The following is a 15,003-nucleotide window of genomic DNA, read 5'->3' as shown; positions in this document are numbered from 1 at the left end:
AAGGAAAGTCGGGTTCTTGCATGCCTTTCTCTTAGAAATGGGCTTTTAAACCTTGGGTGAGGTTACTGTGAAATTATAAACTTTAGCACCATCATGCTTGGAAATAAGCTTAATGTTTGTTTGTTTTGAATGAACCAGCATTTTTCCTTACTGAAGGCTCTGTTTACATAAAGCCTCCCACTTATAATTGGCTGTTTTTCATTTACAAATATCAAATTGCTGTGTTTGCTTTCCAGGTTTTTGAGCATGAAGAAGAGAACAGATGAAGCAGAGCAGAACGGAGCAGGATGTATCACTCCCCAAATCCTAGGAATTTTAGTTCATAAACACGCCAGAGGTTGTGGGAAACCATCTACTTGATGTAAAGGACTTAATTTCAGTATAAACTGGCTCTGGGCAGCGCTGTTACTGCTGCACCTTTGAGTTGTAGCAGCTGTCATTGTGAATATTACTGAGATAGTGAAATATGGTGTCCAGTTTTCTATTACATTTTTTCAAGTGGAAGAGTTAACTGAATGGTTGACACACCAGTGGTCGAAAGAATTGTGCATATGCCAATTTTTGTAACCTTTTTACTTTGAACTACACTCCTTACAAGATCTTATTTTGGAAGAATGGCATGAACAGTCTTCAGCAACAGTTGTGATAATTGTAAATGCTCACAATTGTGCACTTTCTGGATATTCCTCCCTGGTTTGAAAGTTGTACACTTAAAACATTCTTAAAATTGCTCATGTCTGTGTGACATAAAGAGCCAGCTGACATGGTAGTAACCAAAGATTCCAGTTTTTAAGCATATGAAAGACTCTGCCTGCTTACCTGTGCTAGAAATAACAGCATCTAAAGTGAAGACTTAAGAGAAACTTAGCGACTACTAGATTATCTTTAGGACTCTGCATTAACTCTATAATGTTCTTGGTATAAAAGAAGAAACAGCATATTTGTCACAAATTTAGTTAACATCTTACAACTGAAACTGTATGTAAGTTGCTTAGATAAATGTAATCACTGTAAACATCTATATGATCTGGGATTTTGTTTTTATTTTGAAACGGGAGCTTTTTTGTTTACAAGTTCATTAAAAACTAAACTGTTTCTGTACGGAAATGAGATTTTTTTAATTTGCCTTGACGATTTGCAATCTAAATTAGACACCAACCTTTTTTTAAAATAGGCAACTACAAGGCCATTTGTTAAAGCAAAAGTCCTATTTCTTAATCATTTTTAGATCTAGTGTTGTAATTCTTCCTCACTTTTGTTTTTAAATAAATTTTGTATTTTTTTTTCCTTGATGGGGAAGGGGCACTCTTGCATTTTTATTATCTGTTGCATCGACACCCAGCCCTCTGTAACGAGAGATGGAATAAAAATAAAGGCATCTTTTCAGACCCATCGCAGCCGCTCACAAGCCTTGCCGTTGTCTTGCATTGCCGGGACGAATTTGCAGAATTAGCTTTGCCGATTTAAAATGGAAGCGTCTGGGAGGATTTTTTAAGAGGAGGCATTTTTCTTTCAAGCTCTTGTGAAGTGGGTATGACTGGACTTACTCTTGTTCTTGGGCCGTGTGCAGCGTTCACATTGGTTACCGCCTTAGGCTATCCTTCTCACTCTATTCCAGCTGAAAGATATTCTTACTGCTGGTGATTCGTCTAACAGTGTAATTTATTCCTTTATAGCATGTCAGAATAAATTTTAAAAGTTGTCTGAAAATGCTGCCAGATGCCTATTGTGTACATGGTGTTTCTGACTTTTAAAGACATCTTCTATGCATACAACACAGGTTTTAGTTGCAATGCATATTTTTACTGTGGGGCATTGGAACTCTTGAATAGCTGTCTTCTGCTAAGAGGATAATCAAACCTATTACAGAATGTGGATATCTGGAGTGGGAGCATGAGATGAGAATGTACCAATAAAAAAAATTATGGGTAATAGTGTGTTTGAATTAGCTCGGTTGGGTTCCTTTCATTCTTCAAAATGAAGCAAGTCTCATATTTCCTGACTTTCAGTCTTTCTATCGACTATGATCATTCTTTTTCTTTCTTGGTAACGGAACAAAAAAGTGCCACAGTCCTGGAAGAATGAATATTGCTGATATGGGTTATACTTTGAAGATCACGAGCGGCTCGTTGTATCGGTTGTTGTAATGGCCACTACTCTGTCACGCTGGTGAGAGATGAGCCACAGGCAGAATAGCTGTCAGGTTTTTGGACCAGGAAAATATTCTTGTCATTTCATATACATCTTTCTTACTTTGTAAAAGCCCACCTTTAAAAAAAAAATTCCATGAGCAAAGTTCCTACTTGACTGCAGTATGCTACATCTTCACATGTAAAAAACCTTATGACAAAGATTTTATCACACTGTCCAGATGGGAAGTGCTGATGCTTGGGCATCTCTCATTGGTACACTCTTGATTGTATAAACAGTATGGTGATGAAGCCTCGATCAGACAAACTTTCAAATTGAGCTGTTAACTTGGCTTGCCACTCAATGGAAGAAATCTTCCAGTGCAGTCCTATGTATAGTCACTTCAGGCTAAGCCCATTGATTTTGGGTTTAGAGTGGAATAACTGCATAGGAGTATACTGTTACTTATTACTCTCTTTACCTGAAAGGAAGACTTAATTTCCCCTCCCCCACATGTGCCATCAGGAAAGAGGTGGTGTGAGTTTTGAATTTGCATGCAAGTTGCAGTTGCATACAGTAATAAAATCAGTGCATAATATTTTAGGGGCGTTGTCTTGCATTCAGGATGATCTTCTCTTTGGGCAAATACAGTAACTATCTCTGTGCAATTGCATAGGGGATATAAGAATGATTCCCTCTATGAGAGAAGTGGGAATGCTAAGATGGTGCCAACTACCTATACTTTTATAATACTAAATTGTCTAGTTAATACGATTTAATGGATCAAAAGGATTAATCAGGCTAAAAGGAACAATTCTGTTAAGCTTGCTGCTTTTTCCAGGCATGCTGAACAATAAAATGTACAAATAAGATAGTTTTGCTACAGAAAGCAAATGCTGGCCATCTAATTGCAATAAAGTAACCGGTGCTTTGTAACAAAGGCCAGCGAGTGGTGGATATACAATTAAACACTGCAAATGTAGACTGAGTTTTTAATTGTATTTTAAATTCACTTCTAATTGTTGTAGAAGAAAAGCCAGTTTGCAAGATACATGTGTTCTCAAGCTATGTTAAAAGCACAAATGAAGCACTAAAAGTAGGATTTCTTTGCTGTTAATCTTCCAATAAAACTACTAATAGCAGCATATATTAAAATGACCATGGGCACAAAATAATTCCATAACAGTGTATCCAAATGTCCTTTCTAGGCAGTGGCCAGAACTGTAGTGTGTTGATCATGATGGAACCAGGATTCTTTTAGCTTAGTAGGATTTTATCACGGTCTTTAGGATTTTGAGACCCAAGTTTGTTCTTAATGCCTTTTCGCTTCTAAGCAGAAGCAGCATGCTAAACAGGTAATATACTAAAATCCGCTCACTGCAAAATGTACAGTCCTTAAACTTACCCTATTTAAGATTGGTTTCTCTGCATTTTATTAAACTTTCTTTGCATACAAGCAGTATTGTTATGCTTACTCTTCAGGATATCCTGTTTAAGTAAACACCACTTAAAATTACCCCCCAAGTTTGTTGTATGCAATCCAAAGTGGTACTGAGGAGTTTTGATATCAATCTTTTGAATGTCTATGGCGGGCAGGTCATTAAAGGAGGAACGAGTTGCCATTCTCTCATAAGCATGTCATGCTTCATCTGCTTCCATTTTCTCTTGTGCATCCATTTTCTGAACTGGCTTCTTTGTTATTCTCTGCACCATCACTTTGTCCTGTCAAAACGGAATTTCATGTGTCTTTAGTATTTATGTCGAAGCCTATTTAAATTGCCTGTCCAGTAGGTCCCATGCTTTATAGAGTGAGACATTAGAATTTGCAGTTGCCTCAGTTGTTTATGGGGCACAGTATGTGATTGTAGTAGAAGGTCAGTGTAGATTGTTAATTGTGTTGAGACGCCCTGATCTGCTAGTAGAAGGGCCAAGAGCAGGGCTGATAGAATTATCGACTTGGTTAATCAGGTCTGTTGGAATTGTGATAACCGTTACTCTTCATCAAAGACCTGTATCACACACACTGTAAAATTGCTCTCCCTGGGCCTTCTGAGTTAAATATTTCATTTAAATAAGAAAAGCTTTTAGAGAGCATAAATATTCTGCATCCCAGAGCTCTTTCCCTGCAGTGTCTGCATAGTAGTCTTTTAAAATAAGAAGCTTTGCTCCACCAGCAGAGTATGCTTCAAACCACATTTCACTCAGAGTTGTATCTTTAACTGTTTTGAAGCTGTATTTCCTTCTGGTAACTGAAGTTAACTCTTCCAGAAAGGATCTCTGGGCTCAAGGGAGTCCAGCACAACAGCCCACTGTCTCTGCCAAAGATAGTGTATTTACCCAGGGTAAAAAGAAAAGCTGACGATATATTGGGACTATAAGAAAGTTAAAATATTGTTGCTGGACAGGAAATAAAAGGTTTGAAAAGCCCAATAAAGCCCACAAACTCTTTATTGTATCTTGGTTAATTCTATCCTGAACATACTTCCTTAACAAATCAAAAGTTCTCTGCCTAATTCTAAGAATAGCCAAAGAACAGGATGGTAAAGCTACTCCAATGCTTCTTAACTAAATGCATATATAGTTATGAAATAACTTGGGGAGGAGCGGTTATTCAGTGATAGAACCTCTGCTTTGGATGCAGATGGTTCCAGGTTCAATCCCTAGTATCTCTAGTTAAAAGGATAAAGTAGTAGTTGATGTGGAGGACCTGGAGAGCTGCTGCCAATCAGAGTTGACAGTATCTGACCTTGTAGACCAAGGGTTTGACTCCGTATAAAGCAGCTTCATAAATGTTTAAACACCACTATAGATTGCAATGGGACTCATCAAAATGATGTAATTTCTCAAGGCCTTAAGCTTTTATTAAAATATAGTTTAATCCTTAACTATGTAGCATTCATATATTAAGGTGAGGTTGTTTCTATTTGCCCATGTCATGTCTTCACAAAAGAGAAGTGTAAAAACATAATTGAAGTATGTTGAAATAGAAATGAAAATCTTTACTAAACGTAATTCAGGTATCAGCTTTCCAAACCATTGTCTTGTTCATTAGTTCCTTGTTTTCTTAGCATCACTGGCATTTTGCAGTTTGACTCCAGGAGAAAGCTGGTGTTTGTTGCTAGTAACACACCCACCCACACAAAATGTGTTGAGCATGCTGGAATGCACGTACCTTGGCTACTTAGTACAGAATTCACGTCTGGTTTATAATTGAAGATGGAAATCACTTGGGGTTTTGACCCATAAGTCTTCTGGATCGGAAAGCCCTATTTTTAACATTCCAGTTGTTTTAAAGGTACATTCTCCTTTAATATGATGTATTTTACTGTTACACAAATCAATTGTGGCTACTGTTCATACGGTGAAATCTGTTGGACGTGGCTCCTGGGGTGACTAGTGTTGGGAGGGGTCTAGAGAAATGAAATATAAATAACTCCTAACGTGTCCACTAACAGCCAATATAAATGATCAGAAGGAATATGTGATACAGACTTATGGGCGATCCCAATCAGAATGTAAGGGTGGTTAGGCTGCCTGACTTGAATGTTCTCCCTCATCAAAAACACTTTTGTGTGAAATTTTAGCAATTCAGAGTTGGGCTAAACCCATCTCTTGTTCGGTGATCCCATTAGGAAATACCTGTCTCCTCTGAAATAAGCTGAAGAGCAAGGGAAACTGAGTACATTTAAACATTTAAGAGTTACCCAGTTTAGAATCCTGACTGAGTGGTACCAACAGTTCTTTTGCATGGAAATGTGTGCTGCTTGGCTCTAAAATGAATCTGGTAGAAGCTATAAGCTGACTTCCCCCCCCCCACCCCACCCAGTAAATTGATTCAGTGAGATGCACCTCTGCTGCAATACCTTTGACTTGCCCTGTATTCTGTAATGGTTTTTGGGTTGTTTGTGTGGGGAGGGGTGGGGGGGTTGTTCACTATATGTACAGCAATGGACTTCAAACCACCTGGAAATTCCTAAAAGTTGGTGGAAACTTTTGACACATTTTAAAGTAAAATGAGTTTCCATGTTCCCGATAAATGGTCGGCTTTTAAAGGTTGGCAGATTCCATTTTAAAAATAAAAGGCAGCATAGAAATATACTTAATAAATAATGCAGCATCTACAACCATGCGTTGTTTTAAAGGAGTCAGTCATTAGCTTGGGCTTTATTTTTCTACCAGGAGCCATGCTAGTGCATCCTTAAGACAATAAGCCAGACACCAGGAAGTCTCCTGTTTTATCTTGGTCATGAGCACAGTAAATATAATACCACCACAGGGGTCACGCTCAGGAAGTAAATCATGGCAGTTTAGTATTAGCTGCCCGGGGAATCAGATCCACCTGTTGGATGTTGGGCTTTGTGAAATATTTTATTTCCCTGATTTCCCCACACAGAGTTCTGTTATGATTATGAATTCACTTTTTCCTTCGGTTTGTCAACATCAACAGACATATACCTGATTTTTGTTGTTCCTGTGTGAGCTTAGTATTATTATGTTATGACACCAGGAATATCACATTGTGTTAGAAATAGAAATGGTGAAGTTCTCAATGGTGTAAGAATGTAGATACATATGTATACTTAAAAATAACAACTGTAGTGAACAGTTCAATAATCGATAACTGGAACTGTGCTTTTCTGTCTTGCTGCCAAAATGCAGATTGCCCTGAGAACATGGCAAAGTAGAGCAAGAACCAGCATACCATGGAGATTTTGCTTCTACTCTGTACAAAACCAAAAATATTGCAACAAATTGTCTTCTAGAGGAAACACGGGATCATAAAGGGGGAAGGAAGGATGGGACAATGGTCAGGGTGGTGTAGTGGTTAAGAGCGGTGGTTTGGAGCGGTGGACTGATCTGGAGAACCGGTTTTGATTCTCCACTCCTTCACACGAGCGGTGGAGGCTAATCTGGTGAACTGGATTTGTTTCCCCACTCCTACATAAAAAGCCAGCTGAGTGACCTTGGGCTAGTCACACTCAGCTCCACCTACCTCACAGGGTGTCTGTAGTGGGGAGGGAAGGGAAGGTGATTGTAAGCTGCTTTTTCTCCCTTAAGTGGTAGAGAAAGTTGGTGTATAAAAACCAACTTTTCTTCTTAAAGCCCGGAAAGCCCATTATTACTGCTTAGCCAAATGATGGTAATGGCCACATTTGACTAATGTAAAACTAGACAAACCACAGTGGCTACACACAGGGTGGCCGACTGTAGAGGTGTAACTTCGGGCAAAACACCATTGTGAGGACATTCTTCCTACATCCCATCCCAAATGCTGTCAGTCAATGGTATATTTAAGAAACATTAACTTTGTCCTTTTCAGTTCTCAGCTATTAATTTACTCCTAGGCCATGTGCCATCTACATGGAAACTCTCCAGACCAGAAACTGGATTTTAAGGGCTGCTGCTGTTGCTACACATTTTTCCTGCAACACTGGAAAGTGTAATTCCCCCATGTGCAGAACCTGAGGGAGAAGAACTATTGGATCTGGTTTTTAATAGTCAGGTGTGAAATGTTATTTGGGCTGAATTTTGTAGAGCTTTATGAAGCATGATGTATAACTTCCATTATTTATTGGCTGAAGCTCCCCCCCCCCCTTCTTTTTCTGTTTTTCTTTGGTTATTTTTCTTTCTTTTTTACCCCTTTTTCACCCTTTCTGTTTGGGGCTAGGGGAGAGAGTTGTTTTATGGGAAGGAAAGGGTTGTTTGAGAGTGTTGTATATTATAATCAAAACAAACATGAAACAAAAACACATGCAATATTAACAAAATAGAGTTGCCAACTCCAGATTAGAAAATTCCTGGAGATCTGGGGGCGAAGCCTGGGAAAGGAGGGGTTTGGGGACTTCCTTTCCTCTATCAAGGATGTGACCCCTTAGGGTTTTCTAGGCAAGAGCTGTTCACAGGTGGTTTGCCGTTGCTTGCCTCTGCACAGAGGCTCTTGGACTGCTGTGGTGGTCTCCCACCCAAATACTAACCAGGACTGACCCTGCTTAGCATCTGAGGTCTGATGAGATCAGGCTAGCCTGGGCTATACAGGTTAACGGTATAATGCTTTGCCGTACATGTGCCAAAGCAGTCATTTTTCCAGCATGGTGTAGTGGTTAAGAGTGGTGGAGTCTGATCTGGAGAACCGGGTTTGATTCCCCACTCTTCCACATGAGCGGTGCTGGCGGAGGCTAATCTGATGAACTGGATTTGTTTCCCCACTCCGCATGAAGCCAGCTGGGTGATCTTGGGGGAGTCACACTCAGCCCCACCTACCTCACAGGGTGTCTGTTGTGGGGAGGGGAAGGGAAGGTGATTGTAAGCTGGTTTGATTCCAACTCTTCTTCCAGGCGAACTGATCTCTTCAGTCTGGAAATCAGGAGGTTGTAACCCTAATCATATTCAATATATAGCATTTGATTGTGATAAGTTCGTTAATAAAAATGCCTTAAATAGCCTTCCTATCTGACTCTGCAAGCTGATTCCCTGAAGGTCAAAGCAACTTTCTTTACCTACTAACCTCAGGCAACTTGAATTGATAGGACTGTTTGGTCCTCTCCACTCCTGTGTGGTTATCTGGACAGCTTAGGTAGGATGACTATTCCTTACCTACTTATCGGACATAAGTGAACTGTAAGAATATTACCAGATTAACTTGCCTTGCTTGTCTTTAAATTGTGGTTCCAACAGTTGTAATGTGCACAGATTTTTAGTACTGCATTAAATTAGTCTGTGTTTTTCTCTTGAATTGCACCAGGGAGATTCTGCAGAGTTTCTTTGTGTGTGGAGTGTGTTTGCCAAGGTCCCCTGAGCAAGCTGCCTAGCTCATATTTCAAAGGAGGATTCTGGCTTTCAGCAGCATTAAAAAAAAATGTCTGCTCTTGCTTTTGCTTCTTCCACTTCATTGTGGGTGGGCAGAGATGGGGTGGTGAGTTCAGTTGCAGAAAATACATGACAGGAGAAAGGCCTTAATGGGCTCCTGGGCGGTTTTGCCATTTTGCCTAGGGGGGGGGGGGTGAGGCTGTCAGCAACTTGCAGAAATGGAGGGCAGTATCCTCTTATGGTTGCCGGGAAACGGGTCAACAGCAAGGAATAACTCTTGGGGGTGGAGAGATTGCCGTGCACTTTTCCTGCAGTTGGCGCACAGCTGTTTCACATTCATGGGTTTATTCTAATGGCTTTGGGAAGGGGGAGTTGCTGAACCTCGGGCTGCCCTTCCAACTTTTAAAAGTAGGGTATGTGTTGCATCCAGCTATAATTCCTGTCAGCGCTGAGCAAGGGCACAGTGAGAGGGAATCCCTGGGGGGTTCTCTCAAGTAACACAGAAATCAGCCTGCTTGAAGTGGCTGCAGGGCCTCTGTGCTGGCCTTGACTTCTTACTATTTCAGTTCTAGTCCGGGTAGACAGTAGCGTTAGGTTGAGTATTTCAGTGGATACCTCAAGCGAATGAGGCAGTAATTCCACAGGGGTAGTCATATTAGTCTATTGCAGCAAAAGGAAACGTCAAGCAGCATCTAAAATATTGACAGGATGTTATTCCAGCTTAAAATTTTGTGAACCAGACCCACCTACTTCAGATGCAGCCATTTTCCAAATAGTTTGTAAGGCTAGGAGGCTGAAGGGTTAGGGAGAGAACATTAGCTGTCTTGTCTTACAACCAGCATGGTGTAGTGGTTAAGAGTGGCGGACTCTAATCTGGAGAACCGGGTTTAATTCCTCGCTCCACATGAAGCCTGCTGTGACCTTGGGCTGGTCACAGTTCTCTCTGAAATCTCTCAACCCCACCCACCTTGCAAGGTGCATGTTGTGAGGAGGGGAAGGGAAGGTGATTGTTAGTCGCTTTGAGACTCCTTAAAGGTAGAGAAAAGTGGGGTAGAAAAACCAACTCTTTTTTGTTGTTGTTGTTGCTGTCAAGTCACAGCTCACTTATGGCGACCCCCAGGGGGTTTCAAGGCAAAAGACGTTCAGAGGTGATATTCCATTGCCTGCCTCTGCATAGCAATCTTGGACTTTCTTAGTGGCCTCCCATACAAATACTAACCAGGACCAATCTTGCTTACCTTCCAGGATTTGATGAGATCAGGCTAGCCTGGGCTAGCTACCTCACATTAATTTCTTAGGCCAAGCCCATCCCCTAGGGTTGCCAACCTCCAGGTAGTAGCTGGAGATCTCCTGCTATTACAACTGATCTCCAGCCAACAGAGATCAGTTCACCTGGAGAAAATGAACACTTTGGCAATTGGACTCTATGGTGTTGAAGACCCTCCCCTCCCCAAACCCCACCCTCAGGCTCCACCCCAAAAACTTCCTGCCGGTGGCAAAGAGGGACCTGGTGACCCTACCGTCCCCCCTCTCCTGTTCTGGACTGGAAGCATATTATATTGCGGTCCTTTCATTCCAGTTAGAAGCTGGCAGCCACAATCTTTTGGCAGCAGTCTAGAAATTGCTGAGGAAGCTAATGCTTCCCCGTTCTGGTGACAGTTGGAATGAGTTTGCAGGCCTCCTTTTTACAGTACACCTGCCAGTGTTTTCTAAGTGGTCAGGACACGGTTTCCCAACAAAGCATGCAGAGTCACTTGGGATCTGTCTTGGAAAGGGAAAATGTGGGTTAATAGGAAGAAGCACTAAGGCCAGCCGCACCAGCGCCTTCCAAGAAATAGCTGCAGAAGTTCTATACCAGTCTGTTCCTGGAAAGATTAAGGACTCCAAGTGCTGCCAATTAAAGATGGTGGAGGCACATGTGACTTTCCTGGAGCTGGAACAGAAGTTTTGGCTTGCTCCAGCCTTTATTTCTGGGCTGGTGGGGAAATGTGTTCATGTTCCGGGAAGAAAAAACAACTTGAAACATTTTTTTATAGAGCAGGAAAAAACGGATACACATCAATGTTCTTAGAGTACCATTGTTCCAGTGATAGTGTTCATCATTACTCCGTGGATGAGTGAGCGTAAATTGAACGTGAATATTCAGTGCTTGACTTAAATTCCTTGTTTCTGTTATTCAGCGTTGCCTAGTTGTTTTTTAAGGAGACCAAAAGTTGGGAGAAAGTACATCTCCCTCATCCTGCCTTGAAGTATGTGAGTACATCGTTGTTTGCTCCTGCATCACAATGCTCTAGGGCTGTTGCATTCTTGTTTATTTCAGCTTCTTGCTGGTTGTTTTCCTGTCTGAGGCATTTCTTTCAGAGTGTAGGCTCAGGTTTGCTATCTTAAAATGCAGAATTGTGCGGCCGCTCATACACTCTCCAAACAATTGTGAGGTGATATGCAAAGGGGGGCACACCTGGAGATGTTTCCATAATAACATGAAAACACTTGAGGCTGTGCAAGTTCAGAATCACTCACCCAATAAAGCTTAGTAGTGCTTTATATGCTGAATGAGTGCATGTAGATAAACCCAGCCTAGCAATTTTTTAATGTGATTTTTTTTTTTGTAAAAGGGGAAACACCACTGAATGAGGCATTAGGACAGCTATCAAGATGGAGCACAGAGTGATTTGCCGTGTGAGATGTATGAGGGGTCAGGAGGCGACTGGCGCTTCACTGACTGATTCACGAATGAAGCAGGAAGTAGAGTACTGATCTGGGAAAGGCACAGACTGTGGAGCAGATTGTATCATCTCCTGGAGCTATGACCCCTGCCTGAAGCCGCCTTAAGCTATGCCTGCCTTCAATGGCTTGTGTGCAATCAGAAATACAAAAAAATCGTACTTCTGGGCAGAGAGCAAGAATTCAGTGCGTTTTGCACTTCCTCTTTGTCCTTCACCAGAAGCTCCTGAGGCAGGGACTGTTTTATATATCTTCTCCTGAATGTGATGTTTTGAATGGTGCGGAGAATCTCAGTCCAGAAGCACAAATAAATGTTTCCCACTTCCTCTGCTGCTACTTCATGCCAGAGCTAAAAGAAGGCGTATGGAACTGCTGTTCTCATGTATGTGCGCCAAAGAAAATATTACAATACATACTTTGACCACACTGGCACGCAAAATCATGTTATTTGCTCAAGTACTCCCAGTGGTAGAAGAAGAGTTGTTTTAATAACCCAGTTTTCTCTATCTTTTAAGGAGACTCAAACCAGCTTACAAACACAATCCCTTCCTCTCCCCACAACAAGTACCTTGAACACATGAAGCTGCCTTACACTGGATCAGACCCTTGGTCCATCAAAGTCAGTATTGTCTACTCAGACCGGCAGCGGCTCTCCAGGGTCTCTCATTGGGACCACTAACATCTGGTAGCTGGGGCTGAGAGAATTCTGAAAGAATTGTGATTGCCACAAGGCATGGTTGTCAGGTCCCTCTTTGTCACCGTTTGTTTGGACGGAGCCTGAGGAGGGTTGGGTTTGGGGAGGGACTTCAATGCCATAGAGTCCAATTGTCAAAGTGACCATTTTCTCCAAGTGAAGTGATCTCTGTTGGCTGGATATCAGTTGTAATAGCGGGAGATCTCCAGCTAGTACCAGGAGGTTGGCAACTCTAGCCCAAGGTCACCCAGCACGCTGCATGTGGAGGAGTGGGGAAATATTTATTTATTACATTTCTGCCCTGCCCTCCCCAGCCAGAGGCCGGGCTCAGGGCCAGTTCTCAAACCCAGTTCTCCAGATTACAGTCCACCGCTCTTAACTACAACTCCCCTCAAAAAACAAAAAACAAAAAAAACCCAGATGGTTGTGCTTAATATTTCGTATTGTGATTCAGAATCATGTAGCAGTTGGGGTGTCAGACCACAGTCCAGGAGCCCTAGATTCAAATCCCCACTCGGTCAAACCATGTAATGGATGCTGCCTTGAGCTCTTGGGGGTGGGGAGGCTGAGGGAATGTGGCAGATATCACTGAGCCTAAACTACTTGTATGAGCACATGTTGGACAGGTTTTGAAGAATGTTCCCCTTGATTAGAACAGCGCAGTGAGTCTTTCTCTGTATTTGTTCACGTTTTCAAAGAATTTAATCTATTCATATACAGCATCCTTTCCTGAATCTTACAGCCCATTCCTGAGCTGGCAGTGTGTAAGGACGGCAGGGAGGAGGCGCCGCCACAGTGCCTCCTAAGCATCCCCACACACGCCGAAAACATTTTAAAAGCCTTTTTGCCGCGTTTTACATTTTAAATGGTGCTTTTCACCCCATAGAGAAAAGCAAGGCTGCACCTGCTAAAAAGCAGGCGCTCTTCTCGCTGCCTGCGTACCCGGGGCAAAGGGGGACAGGAGGCTGCCTAACGGGAGCTCCTCCCCCCAGAACTCCCGGGAACACCTCCTGGGATGCCAGAACACCCCCAGAAGGCCGGTGCAGGCCTTTACGCTGGTGGGATGCCAACGGAAGGCCCCACCAGCATTCCAGGTTGGGGCGGCGGCGGTTGCCGGGCCTCCACGCCGGCATTGGGGCCACTAACTCCAGCGTAAGTTTAGTACCAGGTGAGCTTTTGTAAGGTTTTTTCTTTTCTTTTTTGGTACTAAAACACTTTGTTTCTGATGTCTGCCTAGACTGTGGAAAGTGACGCACAGTCTCACAATACCTTAACAGGACTGACATGATTATGAACTGAACCATACAATCTGTCAGCAGGAGCTGACAATAGCTGATCTTCTGGGCTGTTGAGAGGAGGGGGGGAAGTCATTCCCAACCCTGAGAGCTCCACTGACACAGGAGAGGAGAAGGAGCAATTTCACTCCCTCCCCACTGCACTCTCCTCACCCATGTGGCTGTAACCGTATGCAGGTCCCATGACTCCAGGAGTTAACTTTCACAGGGTCTAAAAGGACTGCCGGGAGAGGGACAAGCTGGGAAGGCTGGGGATCCGTTTGTGGACCACACACATTCCTCGCACTGGATCCTATGTATGAAATATTTTGAAAACTGCAGGGGCAGCTCAAGGCACTGTGCCAGAACTGAGCCCTGATGCATTAGCAGTGTTGCAGGTAGTCACCTTGAGCCCTGCGGGTTGGTAGTGTGGGTCTGGGAGGTACTTCCAATGCCACTTGTGTCGGGGAGGATGATATTTCTCATAATTGCTGGCAGCAAGAAAGCAGGGCAGGACTACCCAATGAAGGCCTTCTAAGCAGAATTACAGTGCAATCCTATGGAGAGTTACTCCACGGGACTCACAATAGAATTGCAGTCCATAGTAACTCCATAGGGTTGCACTGTTTAACATAGGGTTGCCAGGTCCCTCTTCACCACCGGTGGGAGGTTTTTGGGTAGAGCTTGAGGAGGGTGGGGTTTGGGGAGGGACTTCAATGCCATAGAGTCCAATTGCCAAAGCGGGCATTTTCTCCAGGTGAACTGATCTCTTATCGGCTGGAGGTCAGTTGCAATAGCAGGAGAGCTCCAGCTAGTACCTGGAGGTTGGCAACCCTAGTTTATCAGCTATGGTGGACCATTACCATCCCTTTCTCCTCAATTCATTTTGAGAGGGGAGGAGAAGGAACAGAGACAGCTGAGTGGAGAGATCATGGAATGGATCTCATGGAATTGTGTATCATGGAATGGATCTCTCTGGGAACTGCCAAACGAGGCCAATTAAGGCTTTTGGAATCGCCTCTCTTTTGATGGCACTGACCCTGTTCCCGGCTGCTGCTTGTGTCAACGGGCAAAGAAACAGGTTTAGAACACAGAGTACTCTATAAGTGTTCAGCATTTTGGTTGTTACGTTTCACCACACACATGAGGAGAACATACTACACATGACCCTCCCAGATGCACAGTCACCGTTTTGTCTGAAATGGGCAATGTGCATATTTTCAGTCTCGGTGCATCAGAACGCTAAGATGATTGTGCATAGCAGGAGGGTCGTATGTAGCATGCTCTCCCCAGACACGTGGTGAAACCTGATGACTGAAAGGGGCTATTATCTCTTTCCATTCTTGAATCCGTTCTGTCACTCACTTGGATGGG

General features: G+C 42.9%; 1 protein-coding gene across 5 annotated transcripts in view; it reads left to right on the top strand.

Moving 5' to 3' along the window:
- CSNK1A1 (casein kinase 1 alpha 1) overlaps positions 1-1,107 on the top strand; it is a 51,703-nt gene extending 50,596 nt beyond the window's left edge. For all 5 annotated transcript variants that reach the window (XM_056852061.1, XM_056850566.1, XM_056851306.1 and 2 more), the window contains one exon: positions 237-1,107. In XM_056852061.1, coding sequence (XP_056708039.1) covers positions 237-244 — 8 coding nt within the window. In that variant the 3' untranslated portion in view covers positions 245-1,107. The remainder of the gene's footprint in view (positions 1-236) is intronic.
- Positions 1,108-15,003: the final 13,896 nt, after the last annotated feature.

This window comes from Euleptes europaea, chromosome 1 (genome assembly GCF_029931775.1).
Source record: "Euleptes europaea isolate rEulEur1 chromosome 1, rEulEur1.hap1, whole genome shotgun sequence".
Lineage (NCBI taxonomy): Eukaryota > Metazoa > Chordata > Lepidosauria > Squamata > Sphaerodactylidae > Euleptes > Euleptes europaea.
Note: the sequence above shows the minus strand (reverse complement) of the source record. Positions and strands in the feature narration are given on the sequence as shown.